The 12,202-nt window shown below is 40.3% G+C and overlaps 1 protein-coding gene across 1 annotated transcript; it reads left to right on the plus strand.

The window, feature by feature from the left end:
• Positions 1–2,726: 2,726 nt before the first annotated feature.
• Positions 2,727–9,589, plus strand: LOC124266648. The gene is made up of 4 exons (XM_046701450.1): positions 2,727–2,843; positions 6,284–6,420; positions 8,012–8,183; positions 9,165–9,589. The coding sequence occupies exons 1-4, from the start codon at positions 2,834–2,836 to the stop codon at positions 9,386–9,388; spliced, it is 543 nt and encodes a 180-aa protein (XP_046557406.1). The 5' UTR covers positions 2,727–2,833; the 3' UTR covers positions 9,389–9,589.
• The last annotated feature ends 2,613 nt before the right edge of the window (positions 9,590–12,202 follow it).

Here is a 12,202-nt window from a genome sequence, read left to right on the forward strand (position 1 = left end):
ATCCCATGACCCATCCCGAAATCTGCTATGACAGACCATGTGTGGTCTCCGGAAAGCGTCCTTGCCTCATGGCTGCACGACCATGTGCTGAACATTGCCCGGGCTGGCTGCCAAAATTGTCCACATGGTGATTAATTAACCTGAAGGCTTGAGTTATTGTGGAAATTAGTAAATGCTTCTCTCCGTATTAATTTGTTTGGGGTATTTCTGTTGGTTTATGCCGCACTCAGCAATATTGCAACTATATGGCGGCAGTCTTTTAATAATCGAATCCAGTGTTCAACAGCATGATAACAGATCTACGCAGTTAGGATACATGACATTAAATTTTGTCAGCGAGCCTGACCACCCGTTTCCGTTAGCATGGGTTGCTGAAGACACGGATATTCACGTGTATACCGTATTGGAGAAAGAGTGTAAATGAGTTACTGTAAACCTTGAAGCAATTGCAGATAAGTGTAAATTCCAAGTAAGTCAACATGATCAGCAATGTATATGTCATCATATTACACATGCACACGGACAACGTCTAAACGCGAGAAAGCGAGAAAATGAAGTGTTGCATTCTCAGGCTCTCGCGATTTAGGCCTTTGGTGGCCTGGTTTGACAAGTCGAGATTGCGATACTGCATTCTCGACTTTCAACACAAAGTGCTATATACAAAAAATATAACAACCGTGACAACGCAATATTTTGGCCTCATTTCGCGTTCTCGCGATATCAAAGATTTGGCATATTTAGCATGTTTCCTAAGGTTGAGATGTCCTGTATAGCATTACATACAATGGTGTGTATCTTGTACATATTAATTGTATGGCCGACTAAATGTACCACGACCTTTTTTTCTTGTCAATAATTAAAGGCACTTCAGTCATTCCGAGAAGCGAGACTTTTACAGTTGGTGACTATGGATGTCATGACGGATCTTCATCCAAGGACATTGTGGAATATCTACTAGGTAAATACATCTACGTCACCTGACTATAACTTCAGGTCGCTTAGAGCTATTTTCTAACAGCTTGGTACACCTGAAATGCTCTTCACATTTTGTACCTATGTTGTACTTGACGAGGCAAATATCATTCAATGGGTTAACCTGACGCCTGTTATTTACTGCCTTGAGATGATGTGTTCTGAAATGTGATTTTGTCCTTCCTCATCAACGGACGGACTTGGAAATTACAGCGACACGTCATTTCTTGTTAATCATGACATCTTCCATATTAGGGATGCCACGTTGTTAAAACGTGAATAAAATGCTGAACAAATTTATCTATATGGGAAATAATTAAGTAACCGTAAACCCCAACAATCCCGATGTGTAGTTTTGTTCAACCTCACGATGTATTGGTGGAAACGACCTTCTGACGACGGATTCACTCTTTGGCGGAATTACGACCGACTTTAGCTGACGATATGAAAGAAATTTTTGAGACCGTGACACAGTGGGTCGAGTCTGTTTTACTTAATTGTGTATATTCGGAAATGCATTTACTCATATTTGACAAACTGTTGTTCTTGATATCGAACGTACACAAAAAAATTTCTGATGGGTTATTGTTGTATACGATGCGTAGGCTGTCGATACAGCGACGTTTACATATGCACGGATTATATATAAAAAAGATTTATTTTAATGGAGGATTCAGTGTGTAAAATGAACACCTTATTTTGACCAGTCTGAACCAACAATTTGTCAATGTCGTTATGGCAAGAAAACCCCAAACCGATTCATGAAAACAAACGTTCTACTCATGCTGAAATAATACGTTCCATATTGTTTTTTTGTATATCTGTCCTTGCAGGCGCCCTTAGGGATTACCATAGCGAGGACATCCCTGTTCACATAATCTACGAAGACACGCCCAATAACGACTTCGATGCCTTGGTTAAGAATGTTTGTAGTAGGTGTCTTTTTCCCTCATCATTACCTCCACTAATGGGCTATTTTAGAATCGAAAATATAACAATTTGCATTTTTACAAATATGGCGTTAGGCTGAACTTATTCCTCCCCTGCAATGTGATACATTTAAAAGTAAATTACACACATTTAAATTGTTTGGCTGTTAAAATGCTGGTCAAACGGCTTTGATTGAAATATTATATATTTCTATGATCCCAGATATTTCGTTTCCACAGGCACACGAAACTGTTTATCTGTGTCTCACCACTTATTCATTCCTTGTTTTACAGATCGATTCTTGTGTATTAAAAGTACAGCTCCATTCATACTATGGATTATAAAAGACAGACGATAAGGATCACTTACCCAGACCATTTATAGATCATGTAAGGTGTTTTATGACCCATGTCTCTATGTGTCAAAGGTATTGAGAGAGAGTCACGAAACCAAAAGGTATTCGTCTCCGTGTGCCCCACCAGCTTCTATGAGCAGTGTGTTCCTGGTGACACCTTCAACATCCTCTTCTGTTTTTGGTCTGCCAACTTTCTGTCAAGGTGAGTGAAGCTTCATTCTACCATAAATTTTGGAATTTCTAAGACGTAGGTACCGATCATGAAAATGTATTCAATTTCATTTGCTACCAATTTTCAACTCTTTTAATAAGTATGGTAGCGGTGACCCGAAATCGAATATTGTTCAGTCCTAGTAAGGGTACATGTATTGTATACACGCATATGTCTGGCCATTTGTACAATGTAAAAATAATATAATAGTATCACTTATAGTAATTCTGTGTTTTGCTTACAGGTCTGTATCTTATAAAGATTCGTTGAATAAGTTTCCTGGCGGTTCACATGCTGAATGCGATGCTGTTGCGGCTTTGGCGTCTGAGGCATGGCAAAGATTTCTTCTCATCAGAGCAAATGAAATGAAAAGTGGTAAATATAGAAATATAGAACAATGCAAAAGAATACCCAGTCTTGAGGATCCCCAGAAACAAATTCCGCTTTGTATAAAGGGAAAAATAGCTGTCACTTTTTTATGAATTGAGACCAGGTGTTCCCGATATGGGTAAGCATACCCTGCCCTGCTGCTAGCATTCACGACATTTGCGTACAAATGGAAGTAGTTTTTGGCTGACGCAGCACAGAAGTGCTCCTGCCATTGTAACCAAACCATTGGGAAAAAGACTTGTTTAGCAACACATTCACGACGGGTCAGTTCTAATTTCTGTAGTAGTTGACTCAGCATAATATTGGGCTTAGGTGAATGGCAGGGACATCGACCCAGTGGAACTAAATATTGAACCTTAGTGGAACAGAATCCCCTTTCTTTGACTATCCACAGAAGAAACAAATTTTATGTCGAGGGGAAAATAGCTGGCATCCAATCTTCGATAAATAAATACGACAAACCCCTTTCCCTATTCAGTAATGTATATAATTTCATAAGTAAACATTGTAGATGTGATATTGGTACCTTCATCATGATGTTCAGAAGTAGTCCAAGCTGGCGAATTCTCATAAGGCAAATTACCCACAAACACTTCTTCATAAGGGCCGATCTCCAAAGTTCTTGAAGGACAAACAAAAACCTTCCATAGGAAATCCAATTCGCCAGTGAAAACAACGAAAGTCATCCTGTGCCAGCTCCGCTCTCGTCCACCAACACGATACTCAACTGTAAGGGGAAAAAATAGCATTACCAATTATGACTTGAATCAGTTAGATCAGTTCATAATTGTAATGTGTTTTCAAATCCATTAAGACTGCTATAGATTCAATTAATGGAATGAAACCAAATTGCAATGCAACAATTCGTAGCAATGCAAAACAGTCTTTAGAATTCAGGGTGGGAGACAGGTCGGGAATCTCACATCTACAATGGTTAATAATGGAACTATAATTTCACTTTACACACTACGTGTGCTTGTGCAATTTCCAATTTCATGTCATAAACATAGAAGATGTGATATTGGTAGTTCAAAGCCTGTTAGTGTCCAGGATCTTTGACAAGCAGTTTTCACTGCTGACTGTATTTCTCAGATAAAAGGTTCTGAAAGTAGAGGCCTTGGTCCAGTTTAACACGTATGGCAAATGCCAGCGAAGTTCGAGCTCCGCTGGGAGAATAATATTCGCGTCGTTCATAAGTTTTGTAACCCATCTTGAGATACTAGGTGACGAAACCGGTTTATATCTCTTGATAAGAGAAGACCAAATCTACTCTACTTACTTGCGTTCTAAGTAAGGCACAGAACTACATAGAGTGCTGGGTTCTTCTCATAGACCCTGAAACTCAGGGAACGAGGTTTGTTCCTGTCTTAGTCACCTTGGTGAGTTTCATCAGAGTAAATTCTACGTCCTTGCTCCTGTGTACCATCTGTCTGGTATCCAGAGGGGACAACTTCGAAGACCTACTAGCGGAGATTGGCATCATTGTCAGCTTCTCTTTCACGCTTTAAAAATGTTGCAGCACCAAATCTACATCCCAGGCCTATCTGAGCTGAGGGGGATTCTGATTAAAACTCTGACATAAATTTCATGACCAGCGGGTGCTAACGCACATTATAGCCCTCGATAGTGATGTGAAAAGCAGACAAAGCTGATCTTGCTGTATTTATGGTCTTGTACTGATTATTTTCATGGTATGAGTGAGTGAGAACGTCTTAATTATCCATGGATCTGCAGTGATCTTTTGCCCAGACGACCACCTTTAAGGGATTCCTTGAGGAACAAATGATCCAGGTTAACTTTGGAATAGCTGAGATAACCTGTAGATGTAGCAAAAAGGAAGGAGAGCATTAAGTATTGTGGAAACCGGCGTTGTTGACATTTAACCCACCTGGTCTACGATTCCGGCCTCTACCTCTGGATAAGTTACCTCGAAACCCCTAGAGCCTCTGTTGAAAGAGGATGTGATACGTAATGTGCCTCGAGAAGATTGCCTTCCTCCTGAGGGCAGTCTTTGAAAGGGCCGTACACCAAGGTGACTGGACCCTTTGTGTTTGAACGTTTCCCAGCGCAAAAAATCAATTTGGTTTTGGTTTTACGTATGATCTCTTTTAGCATGATGACATTGTCAAAACAGGCATTCCCAAAGAGTTTGCCCATAGCCTCTGACATAGACTTGTCATGCTTGAGAATAAAACGTTTATCCTTCTTGCTATCCTTAGTAAGTTTAGCCAGAATGTTATCCTCCTGTTGTTGGCCTGACCGAGTAGACAGTTACTTTTCTCTACCACCTGTAGCAGTTCAAAATATCTAAATCTGCGGATCTTATCAACATTATGCCATGAGTGACACAGGGGCCCCATGGTACTGAGAATCCACTTCGGAATATACTGAAGGTGTGATCAAATTTCGTCTCAAATGACTTTCCCTTTGCCTCAACGAGATCATCTAGATACGGATCAAGAGAAGGTGTCTGTGGACAGTCCTCTACATGGACAGGGAGATCAGTGACATGTCTGCTTGGAGAGATGAGCTGGAAGATACCATTCAGCTGGGTCTCTAGCATCGGCTAATGAAAACGGGTCGTAATTATCACATGCTACCTGTTTTGAAGGAGGTTTTGAGAGGGTTCCACGTAAGATCCTTTGTCTGAGGATTCGTCACTTGACGCGGAAGATTCGGAATACGAATCGAAATCTGAGTCGGAAGCTACACGTGCGTACGTTCGAGCACGTTTGTGTTGTTTTGTGTGACTTCTCCGCCTCCGACTCACGTTTGTTGCTCGATTCCGATGGTTGCGGTTGGCCAAACCATCCACGTGGTTATTCGGCATGTTATGATCTGCAGATGTATGCTCCTCTACGGGCACGTTATTCTGTGTAAAAGGGCAGCATGTGACTGGAGAACTGTGATTTATTTTGCCTTAAAAAGATCAATACTTACGGACAGCCGACACACGTGTCTACCTTGTAGAGGACATGATAAGTGTGTGTGTGTGTGTGTGTGTGTGTGTGTGTGTGTGTGTGTGTGTTTGTGGGTAATTTACTCAAGAGATCTCACGTAGCGAAACTTCACCAGCTTTCAATATGGCCTACTACCTGATATAATGATGAAGATATGGTTGTTATGAAATTACAGGGTTTACTATGCCCATGAATGTTGTAACGTTTATCAAACCGCTTTTGCGGATGAGTCTTCTTACGTTCCTTGGGAACTTCTTGGAAAGTCCAGGCACGATTGTAACCCAAAGGTTGAGAGAATGTAGGCACCAAAAGCTGAACTAGACACAAAGCAAACTGACTGTCGTAATGTTGGCGTGATATCTCTTGTCACACAATAATGTGTAGATTTGTTTTGTGAAACGTTATACCTACACAATCGCATTTGGGGTGCATAGACATAAATTATACTGTAAAGTTTCCTCTTAGGTGGATGTATGCTGCTGATTGTTCCTGCTGAAGATACAGAAAGGAAGTATGGAGAAAGCAGTGTTCATTTACAAAACCTGTGGGTAGCTATGACGACAGTGTGGAGATTGTTAAGGGACATGCATCAAGTGACACAGGTACGTACAGTAAATTGTACGTACAGTTTTAACCACTGAAAGTAGGCTAATGATCACCACAAAATACGTCAAGGATCCTCACATCTGTTGAAGAGGTCAGAGACATTATTGCACGAAGACGAATGAACAAATATATGTCTGTCGTCACGTGCATCAGAATGACAACAAACAACATGTGACCAATGATCAGAATAATGTTCAAAATGAAACGTCATGCATCCATTAAGCGTCTGGGTAGTGCCAAGAAATTTCTGTTCAGTGACATCATTACTGAGTATCTGCAGCATTGCCTGAATGACTTGGCGTCGCGAGAGAGTGATTGGCAGCTCGTTTCATGTGTTTGTTAGAGTTGATGTCTGGAGTCAATGGTCTCCTGCTCCAAGTAAGATTCAACCTTCCTGGCACTTTTAGGTCCTACGTTATGGTTCATAAGGATAAAGCACCACATCACGGGCTCGCATTAATATCATTCCTATCAGTGCAAACCCAAATCCCACATCACCAGTGCAAAATCTATCCCCAAATAACCACTGAGACCCTTCTATATCGTACATGTGTCGCTGCGTTGGAATCATGAAATATTTCTAGACTGCACCACACTCGTGCACGATGATTTGTGAAGTCAAGGCAGTGAACAGAACTGGAAACCAGCCCTGATCCAATCATTTGACATGATCTTCACCCAATCGAATCGTGCCTGCCAGAGAGGTCGGATGAGTGGGGTCTGAATGCATTAAGCTTGAGCATCACGGAGACGAATACACGCTGTCTGATTAGAACCGCATGGCTTCCCACATTTCATGCATGAATATGGTGACAGCAGCGAAGTGATGACGTTTCGCTGTAATCTTGGGATCCTGACGTTTTGAGTTGATGTAGAACGCTGTCCACCACCTGCAAGTCGTTTGGAAGCTTATAAAAACGTCTGGTGTTGATTTCATGCCCTTCTGAGAACACTTTGGCTGGCAATAAAGACGTTCGTCAAGTGGCGTATGAGCGTGGGTAGAGGGGATTCCATTGATGCAATCCTTGTGCTCATTGATAAGATGTGCAGCGACTCGTCAGGTCCCCTATGAACAACTAACTCATTGTGTCTGTTATATGATGGCCAAAGATTCATATATATCATTAAATCTTGATCTTAGTAGTATAGTAAGTAATGTGATTGCACGAGACTGCTGTCATATGATCACAAAACTGACGTTCGTGGGCGTAAGAAAGGATACATCTTTCATTCGTACGTTTTGAGCTGTGAAACAATCTCAGTTAGAACTGGTCTTCAGCAACCCATGCTTGTCGTTAGAGCTAGGCGGCTAATGCTGCTCAGGCTTATCGACTTAGTGTGTTGTCGTATCCCTGTTGCATAGTTGCTCATGTTGTCAATCACGGGATTGCCTTGTCCACACTCGATTATTTACACACAACCGTCATGCAGCTCGATAGTTCTGAGGTTGTCTTTCAACAACAAAAAACGTTCATAAATTGTTATTTTTCAGTAAATGTGGTTTCAAACCAGCTATGCGTATGGATACGTTGTCATGCTTGAGAATAAGACATTGGATATACATTGTATATATTTCCTTTCATTCAGTGTGAGTACGAGGCAGCAAACTACCCTGGCTACTATAGAAGTGAGGAGGAACTAAGAGCTCCATTCCATGATAAAGATTCCCCGGTTGTGAAGGCAGGGCTGCGTATCGAGTCTCTACTAATGCAACATGAACACATACACATCATGCCACAGAGGCGAAAGCAAGAAACAGGTGTGATATATTCTTTTACACGACACGGTAACCACTTGGTAAAAGGTACCACCTTGCTGAGGTGTGTCCCGTAGCTGTCAGTCTTTGTTTATTGAATCCGAGAAATTTGATCGGGAATTAGGCAGCATCGTTTGAAACGTTAGTGAACGTCTGCACTCTGCGTCTCTTCGGGATAACACTAACGATTTATTCAGTGTTAGGAGCAATTTTCTGATTTTGTCTGGTTGCTACACCTGGTTACTGATGTCTATTCGTTCGTGCCAATATTCACTGCTGGAGAGTCAATTCGCATGAAACTTCCAGTTTATATGAAAACTATACAACATTAACATTAACATTCGTCATAAATATGTTGATACACGCCGTGGGGATAATGAAAGTGTTCGCGGAAAGAAGAGCACTTAGTGTCCAACCGGGGCGGTGGGGTAGCCTAGTGGTTAAAGCGTTGCTCGCTACGCTGAAGACCCGGGTTTGATTCCCCACATGAGTACATTGTGTGAAGCCCATTTCTGGTGTCCCCCATCGTGATATTCCTGTAATATTGCTAAAAGCGGCGTAAAACACAACTCACTCTCCAACCAGGGATACCGTAATATAATGCAGCACTAACATGTGTCAAACTGATTCAGTGGGTGGGTTTTTCAAAGCGTGTCTGCTAAATATTGCAGGTATCGAAAGTTGGACTCTGCTTTCACCCGCAAAAACCGGCTTGGTGCAGACAACTCAAGAAACATTTTCAAGGCTAACCGGGATTCGAACCCACGGTCGTAGGTTTCCACAACACATGCTAACTCCTTCACAGTGAATGTACTCCTCGATGTTTGAACAGATCCTTGGAATCTCTATATACTTTCACATTTACTTTTGTTGTTCTACATGCTGCTCATTTAATGCTACTTTTAATTGAAACGGGACGTTATTGGACGTTGCCAAAAGTGGTTTGTCCTCTCATTGTCTGTTCAACCTGTCCTTCTGTTCCAGGGAACAAAGAAGATTTGGACAGTTCCATTCCTAAGTTCGTCTCTGCAATACGCTCCTGGACGGAATACATGTTCACTCAGGCTCTCTCCAGTAGATCGTCCGAGTCCAGGCGGGACGTGGTCAACTCATTCTATGGCCTACTGGTTGAACACATCAAGCAACAGGACATCTACACTTCTGAGTGGGATAATATCATAGCATATATCGTCATCACGAAGAAGTAGAAGAGAAGACGTTTAACAAAGTAGTCTTCCTCATAGAACGCACATCTTACAGAGCTGAACATATGAAACGACAGAGTCTTTGTTAACTGTGTCAGAAGTCACCTAAATACACTGCACAATATCTTTGATACTGGAACATATTGTTACAAAATTCCACGAAGGGAGACAGAACATTCACTTTAGCCCCTTATGTAACCTGCACGTGAGAAGTAGAGTATACTACACAAGCATTTAACTAACGTGCTCTCTCTGTTTTGTAGAACATTTATTCAATGTAGTTTTAATATAAACTACAGTTACTGGCATTGGAGACTGTCTATATCTAAAATACATCAAATTTTGAATAGAGCAAGCAAATTCAAGTACCAATTTTCAACACATCGGCAATATTTCAGAGCCGCGAATTGTCAGAAAGGCTCAAGTACCATATGGCAGTAGTTCAGATTATCAGTTTCTCATTTCTGGACGCCAACTACCCATGTCGATGCTGTAAACAAACAGGGCCCGGAAATCAGTCATGCCAGCAAGTATTTGTCTTCAAAACTATTATCTGTTGATTAAGTTACCTTTGATTAGTTTTAACAGTTCGCTTTATACAAATCTTCCCCTGCCATTATCCCCAAAAGTTTAGTGTTACTGTGATGAAGAGTATGAAATATACATTTATACATACAAACACGCACGCACGCACGCACGCACGCACGCACGCACGCACGCACGCACGCACACACACATACATACTATTCTGTGATAATATTTTTACATGTTGTGTGTGGTTATAATAATTTCTGTACATGTTGTAATGTTAATTATATACTTCCCATCAAAAGTTTAAACTCACTAGTGTAAATATAGCCACTTACTTCATGCAACTGTTCTGAACTAACTTTTGTCAAATATTCCATACTGTTTAAAGGTACTGTTTACACATGAACTGGTGTATTGTAAAACAAATTCGTAACATTAAAAATATTGTCATGAGTTCAATAAATGATAAAAAGCAGTGAAAATTGGCGAATTCTTTACAAAATGTTAAACCAAAACGCAGCTGTTCACATGCACGGTATGTGTACATGCTTTTCAGCAATTTGATGCGTGATCCTCGCGCATTTCATCTGCATAAAGTTTGCATTTGGTTCCCGCAAGGTAGTGGAGAAATCAATCTTCGATGTAACTATATATATATATATAAAGAATACTTAACGATGTCCCGTGTAATACATTATAGTATATAATATACGGTATTATACGGGACATTTAGTATTTTATTTATTACTCACGCAACATTAGCAAAATAATATCGAGCAAAGTACTTCTTTCATAAGAATTCAACGAGTGTGATGACTCTCAACTTTCCTCGAGTCAAGCAAGGTCTAATATTATTGTGACAGAGGTATTAGCATTGTGACGTCATAACTGTAAACCACTTTGACGTCATACGTACGGCATCACGCGATGCTATTACACAATTGTAAAATTATTAAACAGTGATATCTTCAACGGGTGAGTAAGATATCACTGTTTAATAATTTTACAATTTTACTTTGCTAATGTTGCGTGAGTAATAAATAAAATACTAAACTACGTCCCGTATAATACCGGTTTATTATATATAATATAATGTATTACACGGGACATCGTTTAGTATTCTTTATATACACAACATATAGTGAGTGTTTTAAGTGAGTCTAAAATTTTTTGATAGGAAGTATATGTTTCCTACTACATGTATAATACTTTAGCGCTAACCAACTGATAGTGGTACAATATACAATGACCTGGTGATAATATAGTCTAGTCTAATGCTATCTTATCTTATTGCTGGTATGACGATCTAATTTAGAGCGGTGAATGAAACTGACATGTGGAGAGACAATTATAATATATCTGTGGACACAAAACGTATGTAGCAATTGGCGCAAATACAATACACTTTGTAATTAGATTATTGATTAAACATTAAACTTTCTGTACAAAACATGAAGTAGCACTTAAGTTTTCCCCACAAAACCGACCTACATCACATATGAACATAGAACCATGTTGTAGTCAGGCGCGCAGCCCGCCGATTTGTTTCGTGTAAGCCCGATAGGCTGCAAAGATTTATATTTAGATAGTATTGAGGGCTTGCCCAACATTTTTAGAAACAATCATGTGTAAGTCCGGGCTTTGTTTATAATGGTAGCTACGTGTTTTGTAGTCATATCACATAGTTTCTGTTAATATTCGTAACAGTGTGTCCTAACAATAAGTATTTGTCAGGAATGTATAATCTGTAAGCAGTGGTTTTGGAGATACTAATATTGATGCTTGGAATCTAGTCTGTCTCACAGTTCCGAACCACATTATTTTCCCTACTGCCAAGCCCTAAATACAGCAAGTCTAGATTTCCACAGGTTCAGGTTTAAGTTTAAATGGGCTTGTTTGTTACAATCAAAATTATATATATTCAGAGACTAAGTCATTAGTCTACTTGGAATCAAGTGAAGCTTGGAACGTTTGTGAACAGCTCAGACAAATGCAGCCTGATATATTCGATTATTTACAGACCGCCGCATATAGGTGGAAGATTGCTGAGTGCGGCGTTGGACAACAAACAAACACTGTACAAATGAAAAGAGTTAAACACGACCGCGAAATGCCTGTGCAATATGTTTCCTCGAAGGGCGTCCGTTTAACTTTACCTTCCAGTGTCAACAGCATCTCATTACAACCCAGCGGAGACGGACTTGTCGTACCAATAACCTGAGACAAAGTTTCCAAGCACCCACCACTGATTTATTTATTAAATATATATGCTACTTGTTTCTGTAC

Source organism: Haliotis rubra, unplaced genomic scaffold (genome assembly GCF_003918875.1).
Source record: "Haliotis rubra isolate DU_JTF1 unplaced genomic scaffold, ASM391887v1 Scf127, whole genome shotgun sequence".
NCBI classification, from domain to species: domain Eukaryota; kingdom Metazoa; phylum Mollusca; class Gastropoda; order Lepetellida; family Haliotidae; genus Haliotis; species Haliotis rubra.

Excerpts from the sequence above, each read along its gene's own strand:
- LOC124266648 (XM_046701450.1), top strand. Across the intron at positions 6,421-8,011 it reads ACATGCATCAAGTGACACAG|TGTGAGTACGAGGCAGCAAA; the intron begins GTACGTACAGTA and ends CCTTTCATTCAG. Across the intron at positions 8,184-9,164 it reads GAGGCGAAAGCAAGAAACAG|GGAACAAAGAAGATTTGGAC; the intron begins GTGTGATATATT and ends CTTCTGTTCCAG.